Source organism: Diachasma alloeum, unplaced genomic scaffold (genome assembly GCF_001412515.2).
Source record: "Diachasma alloeum isolate Michigan unplaced genomic scaffold, Dall2.0 Dall_scaffold_00183, whole genome shotgun sequence".
NCBI lineage: Eukaryota > Metazoa > Arthropoda > Insecta > Hymenoptera > Braconidae > Diachasma > Diachasma alloeum.
The window spans coordinates 2,300,536-2,318,658 of NW_021680349.1; the positions used below are offsets into that span (position 1 = coordinate 2,300,536).

The 18,123-nt window shown below is 40.5% G+C and overlaps 3 protein-coding genes across 3 annotated transcripts; 1 reads left to right on the forward strand and 2 right to left on the reverse strand.

Annotated features, from left to right (window-relative positions):
• Positions 1–856: 856 nt before the first annotated feature.
• On the forward strand, positions 857–5,724 carry LOC107047522 (protein pellino). Its single transcript, XM_015270299.2, has 8 exons — positions 857–1,814; positions 1,899–1,984; positions 2,053–2,244; positions 2,945–3,176; positions 3,292–3,495; positions 4,136–4,423; positions 4,507–4,838; positions 5,315–5,724. The coding sequence occupies exons 2-8, from the start codon at positions 1,974–1,976 to the stop codon at positions 5,439–5,441; spliced, it is 1,386 nt and encodes a 461-aa protein (XP_015125785.1). The 5' UTR covers positions 857–1,814; positions 1,899–1,973; the 3' UTR covers positions 5,442–5,724.
• LOC107047516 (endoribonuclease Dcr-1) lies at positions 5,505–14,585 on the reverse strand. The gene is made up of 4 exons (XM_015270292.2): positions 14,231–14,585; positions 12,549–13,126; positions 7,752–11,523; positions 5,505–7,177 (listed from the first exon to the last, which is right to left on the reverse strand). Exons 1-4 carry the CDS (start codon positions 14,288–14,290, stop codon positions 5,720–5,722), a joined length of 5,868 nt encoding a protein of 1,955 aa, XP_015125778.1. The 5' UTR covers positions 14,291–14,585; the 3' UTR covers positions 5,505–5,719.
• Positions 14,586–15,810: 1,225 nt separating this feature from the next.
• LOC107046995 (protein THEM6) lies at positions 15,811–17,636 on the reverse strand. Its single transcript, XM_015269722.1, has 3 exons — positions 17,211–17,636; positions 16,692–16,906; positions 15,811–16,186 (listed from the first exon to the last, which is right to left on the reverse strand). Exons 1-3 carry the CDS (start codon positions 17,347–17,349, stop codon positions 15,950–15,952), a joined length of 591 nt encoding a protein of 196 aa, XP_015125208.1. The 5' UTR covers positions 17,350–17,636; the 3' UTR covers positions 15,811–15,949.
• Positions 17,637–18,123: the final 487 nt, after the last annotated feature.

The window sequence follows — 18,123 nt, forward strand, 5'->3', positions numbered from 1 at the left end:
GTTGATCGTGAATATTTTAGGAGAGTGTAACAATTCAGAATAATTTTGAAATTTATGAGATCGTCGTCTATTTTGTATGAATTCTCACTCGTTTCGATAATAAAGTTTTGAAGTATTTCAAAATATCAAATTTTAGAATATTAAGATATTTGATTTTATTCTAGTCCTGTGAAATGACTGAAATAAAGTGGAATTTCAGGAAATTTCAGAAACTGGAAAGAACTTCAAGAATTCTGGGAAATCTTTCGTAATTCCGGAAAAGCTGAAGTCATTTGAACTTTAAGCTCATGAGAGAGAATTTTATTGAAATTTAATTCTGAACTTTGAGGGTCTGAAATTTTAGACAATTTTCTAAAATGCCTTAAAATTTTGGAGATTTGAAAATATTTTATAAAATCTCTTGCAATTCTAAAAAACATTTAAACATTTCACTCTTTTCAATACTAAAATATTAAAACATTTCAAAACATTATCAAACTTTGGATTATGAAGATGTTTGATTGTATTCTAATCCTATGAAATATCTTAAGTACCATAAAATTTCATGAAATTCTAGAAACTTTGAGGAAAAATTCACAAAATCTGTGAACTCTTCCGAATTTTCGGTAGAGCTGAATTAATTTGTACTTTAAAAAAATCAGAGAGAAATTTCCTGAACTTTAAGTGTTTTTGAAATCCTTTGAAATTCTATAAATCACCCTAAAATGCCTTTGAACCCTTGAAGCCTTCTAAATATTCCGTAAAACCTCTTGCAATTCCCAAAGAAAACCATATAAAAATCCTCGAAGCACATAAAATCTCGAAATCCGTTGTCCAAATTTCTCCGAGTTCCATCTCAAATAAACTCCGCCGGCGCGCTCTAGCCGCGCGCAGCTGACTTCACTCCCCAATGCCCCCTGAACGCCGACACAAACGAGAATGAGGAAGCGAGAGGGAGGAAAACATGGCAGTATTGACTATCGATATTCCTTTTTTTTCCGCTGTCACAAAACGACAATATAAATACCCCTAAACAATACTCCCAGAGTCCCCCAAGCCCCCAATAATCCCCGAAAACTCATCAAAGCCCACCTAAACAAAGCTAAACCCAAGTGCTGAACAATCAGAGGTAAACTAACGGTCATATGACAATTAACGCCATTCACCCTGGCCCCGAAAAATCGAGAAAAAAGGTGATGCATTGTGTAATGGTGTGTGTCGGTTCCAAGCATTCCCTGAATTACATCGTCGACTATTGAGTGTCGTCGTCCAACCCCTGGGGTCGACACAATTCATAAAAAAGTCATCAACGCGAGTGCGGCTGTACCCGTCCGTAAACAGGGGCTCATTGAAGGCCAAAGGACACTGGATGAATAAAAATGTGTCAGATACACAGACTATGTCTAAATGATTTGTTTGGTTTGAGACTGGTCTGGCTTGTGTGTGTGCATTGTTGTCAAACTATTAAAATCATCCAGTAATTAATCTCGGGGACAATAACAAGTCGAGTTACAATTAAAAACGAATTAAACAATATCATTAGGAGTGAATTATTCTCTAGCCTTTTTTTTCTGCATCGTAAGGACTGAATACTGTATTTAATTTCCGCAAGTCTTCTTCGCTCGTGATAAGTACGTGTCGTGTTGTTGTCAGGGAGTAATTCAATAAGAGAAGAATGTATACGTATGTGTTGCGGATAATATTCACTCGATAACATGCAATCGTTAACTCATTTTTGTGATGTGCGTGAAGATGGAATGCCTGTTTTATCAGTGTTTACTGCGGTGAGGAAGTGAATTCGTACGAATCGAGGGGGAGTTATTAATTATCGAAACGTAAGGCTGATTACAAGATTTTGGAGTTCTGGTGGACTTGAAGCACCTCGTGAGGGTTTTATTAATTTATTTATTGGGGTTTAGTTCTATGAGTTGGGGGTGAGCAATTTAGACGGGTCTTTATTGGTTTTTGACGTGAGGATTTGGGATAATCGCAGGATGGTTATTCGGTGAGTATTTGGATGGGGGATTTCTGTGGGAGGTGGCGAGGTGTTTATTTGGGTTTTGGGGTTTGTAGATCTGACGGTGATGGCACTGAAAGTCCAATCCTTGTGGAACAATCATCGGATACCGTTGATCAGCCCCACAGTCCTACTGCGAAACATAATCACAGTCGTCCTTATGTCAATACATCTCATGGGAGCAATAGCCATCATAATCATGAGAAGTCGAAGAGTCTTACTAAGTATGGGGAGCTCGTTATTCTAGGGTGAGGAGAGATTTTTTTTATTACTTGTGAGATTTGTCGAAAATATAATTTACGAGATTTTGGGGGCTTCAAGTGTCAAACAATAATGTGAGCATTTTTTTTCAAATTCAGATGAGTTTGGTCATGACTGAAAAATGTTTGAACACCTCTGGGTTTACCCACGTCGAATTTACCGCTGACGAATTTTTTGCTGGTTTCAGTTTCATGAAAAATGTAATATTTACGTTGATTTTTGGTGAATAGGAAAAGTCGAGAGATATTTCTGCTGGAAAATTCTTCAGATACAACAACAGTTTTGTGATATTTTCTCATAGAATCACTCGTTCTTTTTTGTAAATCAACGGAATAGGAATGTTGAAGTGGGAAAACGTCATTTACGTTTTTTTTTTTAATTTCGTAGAATAGAAAATGTCAAACGATCTTTTTGTTGGGAATTTTCCAAGTTACAAAAAGGGTTTTATGATATTTTCATTTGGAATTATCTGTTTTCTATATAAATGCACAAAATAGAAAAATAGCATTTGAGTTTTTAGATACGGTAAAAGGGAGTTTTAAAAATGAGACACTCATCTCAAAATAAATTGAAACGTAATAAAAAAGTAAATTTTGGAATATTAGGTTTCGCCACTGCAGAATTAATAACAAATTCATTCATAACTAATAAATTTCATTATTTATTGTTCATTTGATTTGATTCCAGATACAATGGATTTCTTCCACCTGGTGATCGTGGTCGTCGTAGAAGTAAATTCGTATTATACAAAAGACCAACTCCAAACGGGGTAAAGAGGAGTAAACATTATGTCGTTAAAACTCCTCACAACTCCCAGGCTGTTTTGAATGCAAAGCAGCACTCAATATCGTATACATTATCGAGAACACAGGCTGTCATTGTTGAGTACACTGAGGATGACAGTACTGATATGTTTCAAGTGAGTCAATCACCTTCAACGATTTTAACGATTATTCCTTATCGTGTTTAACGTTTTTACAATTTTGTTTATGACCCTCGGTGTTGAACATTCTTTATCGATTGTTTGCTGACAGATTGGCCGGTCATCGGAGCCGCCAATTGATTTTGTCGTCATGGACACTTATCCAGCGAGTGAGAATGGCCCTGGTAATGAGAGTCGCATGGCTCAAAGTACAATAAGTAGATTTGCTTGTCGTATATTGACTGATAGACATAATCCGAAGATTACGAGAATTTATGCTGCTGGTTTTGATAGCTCCAGAAATATTTTTTTAGGGGTGAGTCACTGACATTTATTACTGAGTAATATTATGTGATAAAGGAATGAAATTAACAATTTTTACAATCAGTTATCAACATTCAAAGAGTTTGAAGTTTATTTTCATAAAACAAGTTGCATAATTTTTAGAGGTATGTCAACTTGATGAGTTTAACGACTTTAAAACAATTATTGTCTTTCGAAAATGGAATCGAATGTGAAATTGGCTTGAAATATCGTTAAGGGTCAGCCATTGAAACTAATTGCAAGGATTATTGAATATTATTATGTGAAAAGGAAATAAAATTGACAATCTTTTGAATATTTATCAATGAGTTGATCAATGGGGCTCAGTCTAGTCTCATAGTGAGGAAATGTACTTTTAATTTTTTTAAATATGCCATTGCATCAACAATTCAGTGATTTATCAGTATGAATAAACCTCGACAGTACTCGATAAAAGAGAACTCATGGAATTTTGTCACACAATGACTCATTCTCAAGATAATTGCATAATTCAGAGAGATATGTCAACTGTGATTTCTCTGTGATGAGATTAACTACTTCAAACCCAATCAATGTCTTCCAAAAATCGAATTCTCATTCGATAAACGCTGCTTTATAAATTGTTTTAAGTTCTCCATGTTTTTGTGTGATAGGAGAAAGCAACAAAATGGCAAGAGAATAGGGAAATTGACGGTCTAACAACAAATGGCATTCTGATAATGCACCCACGAGGTCAATTTTGTGGGGGTGAGGCCCAGTGTGGCTCTTGGCGTGAGATAAGTGTCGGCGGAGGGGTGTTTTCCCTCAGGGAGAGTCGAAGTGCACAGCAGAAGGGTAACGTTGTCGAGGAAGAGGACAATGTGTTGCAGGATGGCACATTGATCGATTTGTGTGGAGCCACTCTCCTCTGGCGATCTGCTGAGGGTCTAGCCAAGTCTCCAGTGAGTCCACAACCCCTCGGGACTGTCTTTCTCACCCCAATATTTTTTTTTAAATTTAATTCTGATTTTTTTTTGCTCTTCAGACGAAACACGATTTAGAGGAATTGGTAGATGCAATAAATGCAGGACGCCCCCAGTGTCCAGTGGGCCTGAATACCCTAGTTATACCGAGAAAACCAGTGTCAGACTCGGCCCAACAACAGCCATACGTTTATCTCAAGTGTGGACATGTTCAAGGTTATCATGATTGGGGACAGGAGAAGGACAAGGCAACGAGACGATGTCCAATGTGTTTGGTAGCTGGACCAATTGTCAAACTCTGTATGGGGATTGAGCCTGCATTTTACGTGGATCGAGGCCCTCCAACGTATGCCTTCAACCCTTGTGGCCATATGGCAACAGAAAAAACTGTCAAGTTTGTATTTTCATTTCATTCTTAATTACACTGGAATCAACTTAATTTCAAATTTTCCCTAGTAAAACGAGAGAATTTTTATTTTATTTTGAAGACAAGGGTATCTCAAAATTTATATGAAAAACTGTCTGAAATCGCACGTTTTCATTCTCTTGACAACTGAATGAATGGTATGAATGCATCAAGAAGTACAAATAACGTGAAGTGGTTCACATTGGAAAAGAAATAAAATGATATGCGAACGCGATGAGACTTATAAACTGATGCGTTTCCTAATAAAATGGAAATACTCCTGCGTTATTAGGAAACGTCGAAATATCCTCAAAAAAGGAATATTTGATAAAATGTCACAGGACTTTTTAATGCACTAGTTTCAAAGATATTTACAAAAAAATCAGTATGGGAATGTGGTTTCATTTTCCATCACTTCGCCACACAATATAATTCACTAATTATTTTGATCTTTCGTCTTCCAGATACTGGGAAAAAGTTGCAATTCCTCATGGTACAAACGGCTACATAGCAATCTGCCCCTTCTGCGCAGTGCCCCTCGAAGGGACCCCCGGCTACGTGAGACTAATATTCCAAGACAACGTAGATTAATAAATTATAAATTTTGCAAAAATTACCACTACCAGACTGCTGACGAAAGAAAAACAAAAGAAGCGATATAAACAAAACCTGTATTGTAAACAATTTCTCACTCATTGTAATTTTTTTATACACTCCAATACGTATTGATTCCCGAATAAACCGAGAAAATATGTAATACTTTCCAACTAATGAAAAGACCAGGCAGGAGCAAAGAAATAGAAAAGTAATCTCAAGTTACAAAATTCACGATTCATTCAAATGTTCCATTAAAAAATAACCTAGATGTATCAAATTTTTTGTCTTTGGGAAGATGATTGCATTTTCTTGAGTTTCTTAAGAGCACACTTAGCAGCAGTACACTTGGCTATCCTGTAGTTTCTCCCGATGCCCTTGAAGGATCCTTTCCCAAAGACATCGACAGTGACCCTCACTCTGCGTCCATCAGCGAGCTTCTCAGGCTTTCCGAATTTAGCAGTCTCCGGCTCAAGCTCGAGAAGCTCACGAATCGGTGATTTGGGCACATTAGTACTGAACTGTTCAATCTCAGTCTTCATAATTCTGTAGTAGACACTCCAGACAGCATCCAGGGACATTCCACTGTCGAGATAAATAGCACCAGCCAGAGACTCGAAGACATCCCCAAGAGCCTTGGGCACCTCGACATCCTCAGCCTCTTCAGCCTCCTCGTCCCCAATTAAATAATACTCCTCACTGATGGAATGGCCATTCTCCTCCTGAATCCTCACGAATCTGTCTATAACGACGTTGAGACCCGGGGAGAGATGCCTGAAGTACCTGTGGAAGCCGCACCTCACAGCGAGTGAAGCAAAGATCGTGTTGTTCACCAGGGCAGACCTCAAATCGGTCAGGGCCCCTGGGGAGTGCTGCCTCGTGTCCTCGTAGAGATGCCTGGTGATCAGGTAGTCCAGTACTGCGTCCCCGAGGAACTCCAGACGTTGATAACAGTCAGTCAGCCTGTTGGGTTGATATGATGCGTGGGTGAAGGCCTGGAGGAGGTAGCTGGCGTCCTTGAACTTGTAGTGAATGCTCTCTTCGAGTTTGTCGTAGCCATCCAGCATCAGGGACAGCTCGTTCTCTGGGTCTGGCACGTGCCTGAGGAGGGGGTTCCTGGGCTCCTCGAGCTTTCCATATCGAGTTTGGGACCACGTTGTCCTCCCAGAGGGGTCCATGCTCCTGACGTAGGGCGTGCTACCTGGGTGGTGATCCAATGGCTCATTCTCCTGGACTAGAGTGACCTCTAGTGTTGGTAGAACGTGGATTCCCAGCCAGGCCATGAAGAGCAGGGCTCCTCTGGGCCCACAGGCTATCAAGTAAGCCCCTATCAGGGCCTCCACACAGTCAGCTATGCTCTTGTCTGGGATACTGTGCTGGGTGATCAAGTTGTAGGGGATCGAGCAGTGCTGGGTGTCGGGGATCTGCGGGTCCTCTGTGAGACGATTCTCGTTCTTATCCAGCTCCATTCTCAGTATTCTCAGTTTGTACTCAGTGTCGCGAATTAGTTGTGTGATCTCACTTATGTCGAGGGTTGGCTGCAGGGAGTGGAGGTCTTGAGCCTGGTTCCAGAGGCTCGAGGGCACTCCGGACTCTATGAACACCTGCTCGAGCTCACGGGGAACGTAGTAGCACGGCGGCAGCCAGTTGTCGTGCGGCTCGAATTTTGTGGCTATCATACTCTCGCCTAGCATTTTTCGACGCCCCAGGCGGTACAGGTTTAAATTGCTGACCTGAAAGGTGAGGAGAATTGGTTTGGAGGATTCCAGAGTTATTCGGCGGATAGAGTGTGATATTGAAGAATATTTAATTATATAAAAGGAATTCAGTAGCGAAGTGAAAAATGCGTTTGGTCATCTTAGAAGTCGATTCAAAAATTTTGAAAAAAAAAATCATTCTGTAATAATTCGATGAATTCAATATAGACTCTTACAAAATGAAAAAATCTCTTGTTTATTTAATAAAATGCTATTATATCAGTAATTAAGTGGATTACTGACATTTTAAAAAAGTCAAAAGTGTTTTATAAAAATGGACTTTTGACATTTTGTTTTGATTAATGAATTAGACTTCTTTGGAATTAGAGAATTGAAGAATTGTCTTCCAAAAAGGAAATCGATCCCATTCAATAACGATTATTTACAATTTATTTCAAGTTCCGTATGGTTTCATCTAACAGAATAAAGCAATAAAATGGCAAAGAATGTGAAAATTCACCGTTTAGCCAAAAATAATCCAAAACAAGAGAACAAAACGTGACGATAACATGTATAATGGCCCACAAAATGAAAAAAAAAAAATTCTCACCTGCTTCGATCTCAAATGGCTGAGCTTCCCCTCATGAATCACCGGATACGTACAGTACAAATACGTAGTAATGGCATATTTAAGAAAAGAATCCCCAATGGTCTCCAGCCTCTCCAGATTGATCCCATCATTGGCATTGGACATGGTAAGAGCCTGAAGAATAAGACTAGGACTTGGCCCCGGATGTCCCCTGAGTTCCGGCTGATAATCAAAGCTAAAGTTCACCTCCACCGCGTCATACAACCCAGGTGTTGGAATGTTGTTACTATTACCCTGACTTTTAAAATAAAACGAATCACCGGCCAATTTCTCCCTCTCAATCTCCCTCGTAATCTCCTCAGCCACTCTCCTCACATGCTCACAGTGCTCCAACGTCGAATTAAACCCTAAATCATCAGCACCCGACGCCTTCAGGCCCTTCTGGCCATGATTAAATACTATTTCTCTATCACTTTTGATGAACGAACCATCGACAATAATCTCAGCCTCACGTTTCCTAGCGTAATCGAAGTGCAGCCTCTTGTGCTCAGCAAACAGAGACTCATCACAGCTGTCATTTTCCCCGGATTTAAACAAAAACCTCGAGTTATAGAGTTTTCTCTCAGAGTCATTGAACAAAGTCAAGATCTTCTTATTGATATTAATCTTCTTGAGCTTGGATTCGTCCTCAACAGCTTCCGCAGTATTTTCCCCAGTGTACGATATCCTGATCCCTCGATTCTTCTCGTCCTCGCTATCCTCGGAAGACTCGACGAACCCATCGTCACTGTACGAGTCATCAGAGTAATACCCATAAGTGTCTGACTGATCGAACGTGGGGGAGCCGCACCTGACCCCATTCCCATCACTGTTCCACCCAAACTGGGGTGGGAGAACAGTGACATTGTTGGACATTGCCTCGTAATCCATGCACATGGACTCCACAGCCATGTCATTGGACCACGTTCCAATCTCCAGTTTATCAGCATCTCCGTCCTCGTCCTCAAGGAGATCTGTCACATCCTCGATGATCATCCTCATGGGTCTCCTCTCGATGATCTCAGGTGTTGGGGATTTACGGGGCTCTCTAGGCTCCTCAGGTTCGACCTTCTTCACCTCCTTGGACTTCTTCAAGACCTCGGCAAGGCTCCAACCGAAATTCAGGGGTGGCCACTCGAAATCCTCGGAGAGATGCTGCAGTCCCAGGTTCATCATCTGGGCCACTTGGCACCTTATCTGATTCGCCAGCAGCAGAGCGTTTATTCTGTATAGTATGCAAGGCAGGCAGACAGCCTGCCTCCACAAAGAAGCTGGGAATGGGTGGATGGCGCAGAGTTCAGCCACCAGGATCTGCTTCTGCTCGAGATTCTCTCGTTTAGCTCTTTTGGTCTCTTCACTGCTGGTGGGCAGAGCCACTCCCTTTCTGTTCACATACCTGGGGGTCAGGAAATTCAGTCTGGCTGACGTGTGGTCCACGTCGAGAAGCGGCTGATCCCTGTTCTGAATCTTGATGCCATATTTTTTTGAGTAGTACTCCTCAAAGGTGCTGTAGCCATCCCCAGGGAACGACGATTTGGGGCTCAAATTCCTGCATATCTCAGCAACGTAGAAGTACTGGGGCTGGTCCTGGTTCCTGTACCAGGGCATTATCACAGCGTCGTTGTACCTGGAGGCGTCGAACTGAAAATTCTCCCTCTCCTTCTCCCCAACTTCACTCGGAATCGTGTTCCTGTTCTCGTAGATCAGCTGGAGGAAGTTCCAGTCGACGTTTATGTCCTCCACCCCCTTCGACTTACCCTTGACAACAGGAACTATGAGGTAGGAGTTCTCGGAGGCGTTCGGATCGAAGATCATGAGGTACTTCTGCAGCTTGAGGACATTCGTGAATGAGTAGTTGAGGAACGTCGAGACCCGTTCAATCTGAATGGAGTCCAAGACAACAGTGTTTTTGCTGAGCTTCAGCTCCACCTGGACCTCGCCAGAACGAGTGTAAATGGGGAAAGGACTGAGCTTGGGGATCTTCTTCAGCGTGAGAATCCCGAAGCCAATGTCTGACTCCTCTGGGGGGTATATCCGCCTGCCCCTGGTGTTCTGCTCCTCAGGCAGAGGACAACTGAGGATCATCTTGATGTGGTAGAGGTACGAGGGGACTCCAACAGTCGGTCTGCAGTCGGTGAGAGCCTCAGCAGTCTTCTTGTAGTAGTACTGACGACGTTTTGTGGTGCCAGGTCGAGCCTCCGAGTACTCAGACCTGATTTCGTCGGGCAGTGCTGGCACCTCCACGTCCTCAGGTCTCGCTTTGAAGTTCTCCTTTCCAATTGGCAGTAAATTGTCGTCTATCTCGTTCTCTTTGTGGAGATTAATGCACATCTGCAGGGCTGCCAGTCTCCTGGCCATCGCTTTATTGGGCATTGGGTGGGAGGTTATCACGTATTTCAAGGGGGAGTTTATGGGAAGCCTCAGGGAGCACGAGTACATCGTCCCCTCCTTCAATTTCAATTCAATTATCGACCACTCTGGTGTCAGCCTCGTGAACGTGTCACTGGGGAGTTTAGCGCAGTATCTGTTCACCAGGGATATCGCAGAGTTAAACGTAACCAGAGGGCCATTTTCACTCTTCAGTGGCTGGTAACATGGGATCATCGAGGAGTACTTGTCAGCCTCGCTCTCGTCGTCCTCCCTGGGCTCCTCGTTCGTGCACTTCTCCAGGAGAATTTTCTCGATGTAGTGGTACTGCGCCAGCTGCCAGATTGACTCCCCAGCACTTGTGTTCGATATCAGTAGTATGTGGAGGGCGTCTGTCGCCCTGGCTCGGCTCTTGCATTGCACGTAGGATCGGTACGTCCTGGGGAAGTCGTATCTCATCACAAAGTTGCATTTTGGAATCTCTATTCCTTCCTCCAGGACAGCTGTCGCCACCAGGAGATTGCATTCGTGGATTCTGAAGCGCTTTAGCACCTCCTCCTGCTTCTTGTGCTCCGCCTCAGGGTCTCGTGAGTAACTCGAGTCGTCGGTGTTCTTCTCGATTGTGTACAGGGGCGACAGGAAGCTCAGGTCTTCGTCGTGTTTTGAGACTTCGTTCAGGAGGTAGAAGAGTATTTTTGCTGTGAAACTTTTGTCCACGAAGATCACCCCGCAGAGGACGTCTGGGTCTGTCATGCCTCGGAAGGTCCTCTGGTATCTGCCTCGTTTGTTGGGGACGTTGGGCTCCTCAGGGTGGGAGCTCGACTGGGAGTGATTGGGCTTGGAAGTGATTGTCTCCTGGAGACGATTGTTTCTTCGGGGTATTTTCTCGGGACTGTCGGAGGACTTTTTGTACAGGGGGGCGTACGTCTTCAGGGCACCCAGGAGGCGGTGGACTTTTGATGTTGAGTAGGTGTAGACTCGGGTCTTCTCGGGTATCGAGGAGAACTCGAGGTCGCAGAGGGCACGGATCTTTATCATCACGGAGCCGACGAGGTTGAGGAGGAGGTAGTGACGCTCGTAGGGGGTTTTTATCTTTAGTTTCTCGGAGAGGGTGAGCAGGGAGAGGGCGGCACGGTCGGCACACCAGGGACCCAGGGTCTCTAGGATTGTCAGGAAGTCCTGGAGCATCTCTTGGGGCTTCTCCGTTGGGTCTGGGATCTTCTGGATGTCCTCGAGGAACTCGTCCTGGTAGATCTCGGTGGGGTCGTATCTGTGGTCGTCTAGGAAGGTCATCGCGTCCAGCGCCACCGTTTGGAGGGCGGACTGGAGGGCCCCCGTGGGCGATGTGTCGAATTCTATTATGTATTCTTTTGGTCTCGGGCTGTATCTGAAAAGGAATTGGGGGGTTAGGTATTGAGGTGGATGGATCATTCATTTTGATTGGACAATTTGGGGACATTCGTCTGGAATAAAGTTTAAAGGGGTTTAAGTGAGAATTTTTCGGCGATGGAATATTGAACCTCAGTAGATATCCATAGGTTTGGGATATATCATACATTTTAAGGATATCCAAGTATCTTTTATAGTTTGGTACAGACCACACTATAGATTCAGCCATTTTCAATCATCAAATTTGTTGATACATTCAATCATTACATTTTGTATGGAATTATTATTGTTTTAAACATTCATTATTTGTAAACGAATAATTGAAATTGTTTAAACTTTTGGAAACATAATTTTTCTAGGCATGAAATCGATTTCTGGTAAAATTTTGAATATGAATAAATTTGTTATGATTTCGAACAAATGATTTTTCTGGTGGGAAATTGATTGTTTATAAATTATTTGTAGAAAATTCTCGTAATTTTCGAAAATTGCACTTTTTAAGGTATTTTATTAATCTTTCTCCAAAAGTAAACTTTCTCATTTTTTTTTCAGATTTAAAAAATGTTTTCTAATGGTTCAATACCGAGATTCAAATTTAGACCTGCAAAGTTTAAAAAATGTCCGGAAACTTAGCGTCAAATGGGGCTGAAGTGAAAGCTTCGATGTTCGACTGCAAATGTGGAAAAGCATTTCACTGGAGAAAAAATAGTCAAAGTACTTGGATCAAGCCATTCTTGTCCAGGAGAAGGCCATTATTCTGATAATTAAAGTGATTCAAGGCCTTCAGAGTTGAATTTTTCGCATAATTTGACTAACTTTATGAAGAATTATACAGGAATTACTTTGCAAATATCTTGGGAACTATATTTAGATGAAAATATCAAGGTTCTTTATCATCCATTCAATTTCTTTTTAATTTCCTTTGAACGTTCAATTTTAAAGAAATTTGTGAAATAACTAATTCAATTAGAAACTCAATAATAATTTTCTGTAAAGTTTTTCTCAATTTTTTTCCTCACATACCTTAAAATTGATAAAATATCACTAGTCGTCTCTACATCACATTTAAAGGTTCTCTCCAACCGATTAATCTCCAAGCTCAGTCTTCCAGGCTCCTCCGTGAGATCCAACAAAGGAATCGCCAAACCAATCACCCTCAATCCTTCACTCCCTAGGGACCCCCTCAGGATCCCCAGAGAGTCCCCAATCTCCTCATTCTTAATCAACAACTGGCACTGATCGAAAATCAATAAACTAATCTGCTCCCCAGAGATCGCTTTCGTCTTGACCAATTGGTGAAAAATCTGGCTCGTCGTGACGATGACGTTCGCCGTTGCAAAATTGTGCGTGAATTCATTCTCCCTGATTGTGGAATTGATGAGTGATACTTTCAAGTCTGTCAATTGCTCGATATAACTAGATTTCAGGGAACAAGACTCTTCGTTATCTAGTAGGTAAACAATTCTCTGGGAGGAGCGGACTGGACTTCGATTTCCTGTCGCATACTCCTGAATTAATTTTGTTACGATAAATGTTTGTTCTGTGTATTTTCCTAGACATATTATGATATTTCTCTGTTTAGCGGTGTAGAGTAATTCCACCTGGAACCGAAAAAAAAATTTCCACTGTTAGAAAATTACTGCGGAAACTTCAAATAAAAATATTGGGATTTTTGAACGAGGATTAATTTATATGGAATTTCCATGCATTTTGTTAGCAATAAATAAGTTAATTTATAAAGTAGTCCATGAAATTACAATTTCCAGGTCCATATGACAGTGAAAATTATTGAAGATTGTGCAATTCCAAGCAACTATTGTTCTGAATTTTCAATCTAGTGAAAATTCAAACTGTCATTGAATTATCAATAATCGTCTAACGAAAAAAACTCAATTCCCAAGATATATGAGAAATTCTATGGACAATTGGATGTTAAAGTGAATTCACATTCACAACGTTCAAAATTCAAATGAAAGTGAACATGAATTACTTGAAATTTAAAAAATAAATCCAAACTAGCTTCTGGAACCGAAGAAATATTTTTATTTCATCAAATTTTTAAAAATCAATTTTACACAATCAGAAAATTACTCCAGAAATTCCTACATATTTTATCACTAATGAATCAGTTAAATTGGAATATTCAATAAAATTGCAATTGTCAGGCAATAAAAATTGCAATTTATAAATTGACAATTATGAAAATTTCGACAACTATCGTTCTAACTTTTCAATCTATTGAAAATTCAATAGAATCTGTTGTTTAATCTTCACAAGAAGTTTGAGCATTTCACCTGTATTTACTCATTAAAATATAAATAATCGCCTAACCCGAGAACCTCAATTGTGTTGAATCCCCAAAATGGATCAGAAAGTTCATAAACAATTGTAGGGGAGGGTAGGGTAAAATGGACACTTTTGACTTTTTTTTAAATATTCATGACGTGTTGAATTGTTCACGAAATGGAATAATTTTATTTTTCAATTGAAAAACAATGATTCCTCTTTGTGATGAGATTAGGCTGAGCTCAATTGATCAATCTGTTTCTGAGTTACGAGTATTTTTTAAAAAGTCAAAAGTGTCCATTTTACCCCACCCTCCCCTACGTTAAATTGAATTCAAATCGACAGCATTAAAAAAAAATCCAGTTACGAGAACTAGCCCTTGCAGCTGGCAAAATAATTTAATTTCACCAAATGTTTACCTGGTACTCTCGCGGGGTGAAAGACTTCGTGTAGACTTGATCGTTTAAGGGAAAGGCCATCTCACTACCCTGGATTTATAATGTACTCCAGTGCTGAGAGCATGGATGGGGATCACAGCAATTGATAACAATGTAGGTTATGTATTTCATTGTTGAGTTGCTATCGAAACTATAATTGAACTATTATTGCACTTGATACACGACTAGCTTAGCGGGAATTTTTGCTCTCCAAAAGTGTCTGTTTAACAATAAATCGCTGGCAAGGAGAGTTTTTGGGAATGCATCGTGGATAACCAGCGTAGCATTGGTTTCTCAGAGGTTAGGAGCTCTGAAAACTCTGTAGAGTGCACGGACACACTCGACTGGCGCATTGAACTGAACAGCGGTCGAGATGGCAACATAAATGCGAGAGCCGCCAAGTGGTCTCTAAACTAACTACACTTGGGGGGCAACCAATGAGAAAACTGAGACCTTCTTCATCTCATTGGTTGAGCGCCGTCATTGGTTCCCTCCTGGGGATATCATTGGCTACCCCCGAGAGTAGTTAGTTTGGGATAGGCGGAAAAAATAGCCCACACACCCAAAACGTGCTAAAACCCGCCCAACTGTGCGGGGAACGGAACCTCTGCGTCTAAATGAACTTTTAGAGCTGTTTTCTCCTAGAATTATTCATTTTTGGGTATGAAACTACTTCATCGACTCGATCACTGCATTATTGAAGTGATGGATTAGTTTCATAAGGGGAAAATAATATTTGCAAGAGAAAATATTATTCTAAAAGTTCGTACAGACAGCCGTTCCGTTTCCCCTTAAAGTGGTATATCCAAAGTCCAAGTAGCCATTGAGTGCAGCGAGGAAAAATAAATTTATAAATAAAAAAAATAGGTTCAATTAATAAACTAATTCATTAATTACAGTTTTACGAACTTCCAGGAGTTGCTATTTTACCTATTTACCAAAAAATTATTCATCATTGATTTCTTACATGAATTCTAACTTTGACAAGTGTAAAAACTAATTCATCAAATTGTTTCTACAATTTTTTTCTGATGAGGCATAATTTTTTTTTTTTCTGATTTTTAAAGATTTTTTCTACATTTTAATTTTTTGCTCATCACAAAAAATTAGGGGAGGGTAGGGTAAAATGGACACTTTAGACATTTTTAAAATTATTCATAACTCAGAAACAAATGTAACAATAGAGCTCAGTTTAGGCTCATCACAAGGGGAAAGAATTGTTCTTTGTACTGAAAAAAATTTATTAAATTTCATCAACATTTTAATCCGCCACTAATATTTTAAAAAAAGTCAAAAGTGTCCATTTTACCCCAACCCCCACTAATTTTCTCATAAAACTCTATGTTACTTTGCCACTTCTGAATTAATTATTATCAATAATGCTAGACTGCTAATCAAGAACGAACTAGACCGGAATTTTTTTATTCAATTTATGTCAGACTTTCATCTTCAAAATTAAAGCTATGGTTATACTACTTTAAAAATTTCCCTTCGTCATTTTTCTCATCTCGCAGATGATCATGCGGTTGCTGCCTCGGGGGAATAAAGGTAAAATCAAGAAATGCATTCACCGATTTATTTCACAGCCCTTTTCAGCCCACACTAACAGAAATGAAGGGGGAAAATAATTAAATAATAATGCGAAAAGGATGGATTATGATTGCAAAACGCCGGGATAATTAATAGAACACGAATTGAGGCTCAATTCTGCTTCTTGAGCTTCTTTGAGGACTCCTCCATGGACTCCATCCAGAGCTTGAGATCAGGGTTTAATTCGGGTCGTTGAGCTCCCGGCTCGACCTTGGCAATGAGCTCGGAAACTGGGTCCTTGAGGCCGGTGACGGTCTGTTTGCTCAACACAACTGCACGGATGAAGTTGTCGGTGAGACTGATGAACTCGTGTTCTAGGTAGAAATTCTTGTCTTCCCAGTAGATGAGCTGAAGGAATAGTCAAGGAAATTAATACACATAACGCTGAATTATTTTTTTTTCAATTTATTCTCTTTATTTATTATTTTTCGTAAATTTATTATGCACTGGAAGAAATGATTGTCGTTATATTTTAGTCTAATGAATTGAATGGGAGAATTTCAGGAAAAACTCCATTAAATTATTTTCTGAGCTAAAAAAAAATATTTTCTTTACTCGTTTCACTAAAGACGGGAGTTTATATAGCGTTCCACATCTTGTGACGTCACAGAATATTGGACCGGATGTTGGAGTAGGTAGGAGGAAAACCAGGATAATTACCGATATCAGTTTCAGGAAAATAATCAATCTCAGCAAAATAATCATTCTCCGAGGAAAGATCCTTGGGGAATGGAGATTGTGGTTGTCAACAAAAAGTTATGTTATGAACATTTGAAAAAAAGTTAAAATTGCCCCCCCCCCTCGCCCCCGCCGGTGCCAANTCGCCCCCGCCGGTGCCAACTATTATAATTACCTTAGTAGTGACTTTGTACGGAGTTAAAATTCCAAGTGCTCGACGATATCGTGTGGAAGAGGCGCCCTGAACGGCGCCACCTCCTCGCCTCCTAATTTCTCCATAGATCCCCGATCGATCGTAGTAATGGAATCGAGCAAAGTCTAATTCTCTCAAGTATCTGGCATTATTCATGTGCTTCAGGAATAGGTCGACGTCCTGAGTGGTGCAGATCCCTGGAGGAATGACCAAATTAATCGTTCCTCAGTGAACGAAAGAATCACTGAATGAAACAGCAAAAACGAATGCCTGAATTTCACCTTTCGTAAACATGTTTTAGACAGTAAAAAATGTCTGAATAAAGTGAAAATGTGTCTAAATTTCAGACGAACAGGTGCCCAAACGTTTTAATTCATGTTTGAAATTCAGAGTAAATTTTCATTTGATTCAGACGTTTTTTAGTGTCTGAAAAATATCCGCAAAAGATGTGTGAAATTGACATTCATTTTTGCTGTGAAGAATGTAAAAAATTCTAGATACCGTAAATACACGTCGGATCAAAGACCTTCGTCTTCTTTTGGAAGAGTCTACCCCACCCCAGTGTCAGGAATATCCTCAGGAAGTAGTTCACATCGAAGAAAACATACAGAATGAGTAATATCGTGACCAAACAGACCATTTTGGCCGGTTCAAACAGTCCTTTTTATCAGTGTTATATTCAATGTTGACGCAACGTTCACCAGTCGCGTACTGATATGCTGCGTTCCAACGCTTCTTTAGGCCTCGTAATTTCCCCCACTGTCAGACCCACTGTGTGTCTTCGTTCCACACCCAGCGGGCTAGAAAAACTGGTTCCGATGTTCGCATCCCGTTCAAAATTGACATTCTGTGAAATAACTTTTCTCTATTTGATTTCTCAATCTCTCTAATGCTGAAATACATTTCTTCCAGGTAACATTCCGTTTTGTAATCGACACGTGGAAACTTTCGAGTGATGTGAGAATTATTATGAATATTCATTGAGGGCAAATTTGTTTGATTTTCAGTGGGAGAGAAGATATTGAAAGGAAAAGAATCGTGGAATTCCAAGTTTCACTGAAAAATTAATGAAATTTCAAAATTTTCAAGCAACAAAAAGAGGGTTTGCTTTTCAATTGAAGGCCCGAGTTGAAGATCCGAGTTTGTAGCAGACATGTCAGACAAGATATGAATGTTTTTTTGGGCTCAAATGAAAGAGCGGGTCGAGAAATGGTGTGCTGATGCCTCTAAAGATGGTTTTGAACCGGGGGAAACTCCTACACCCCAATGTTCTATACATACTCCTAGGCCCCATTGTCCTCCTAGACAATGTTCTCACAGCTCTGCTTTTCAATTGAAAACAGACATCATCTTTAGAGACATTTGTCCTGTTTAGAGGCCCTAGGACGCCATTTCTCGACCCGCTCTTTCATTT

Excerpts from the sequence above, each read along its gene's own strand:
- LOC107047522 (XM_015270299.2), top strand. Across the intron at positions 3,177-3,291 it reads ACAGTACTGATATGTTTCAA|ATTGGCCGGTCATCGGAGCC; the intron begins GTGAGTCAATCA and ends GTTTGCTGACAG. Across the intron at positions 4,839-5,314 it reads GCAACAGAAAAAACTGTCAA|ATACTGGGAAAAAGTTGCAA; the intron begins GTTTGTATTTTC and ends TTCGTCTTCCAG.
- LOC107047516 (XM_015270292.2), bottom strand. The coding sequence starts at position 14,290 with ATGGCCTTTCCCTTAAACGATCAAGTCTACACGAAGTCTTTCACCCCG. Across the intron at positions 11,524-12,548 it reads GATATTTTATCAATTTTAAG|ATACAGCCCGAGACCAAAAG; the intron begins GTATGTGAGGAA and ends ATTCCTTTTCAG. Across the intron at positions 7,178-7,751 it reads GCCATTTGAGATCGAAGCAG|GTCAGCAATTTAAACCTGTA; the intron begins GTGAGAATTTTT and ends CTCACCTTTCAG.
- LOC107046995 (XM_015269722.1), bottom strand. The coding sequence starts at position 17,349 with ATGGTCTGTTTGGTCACGATATTACTCATTCTGTATGTTTTCTTCGAT. Across the intron at positions 16,907-17,210 it reads TGATCCGACGTGTATTTACG|GGATCTGCACCACTCAGGAC; the intron begins GTATCTAGAATT and ends TCATTCCTCCAG. Across the intron at positions 16,187-16,691 it reads CGTACAAAGTCACTACTAAG|CTCATCTACTGGGAAGACAA; the intron begins GTAATTATAATA and ends CTATTCCTTCAG.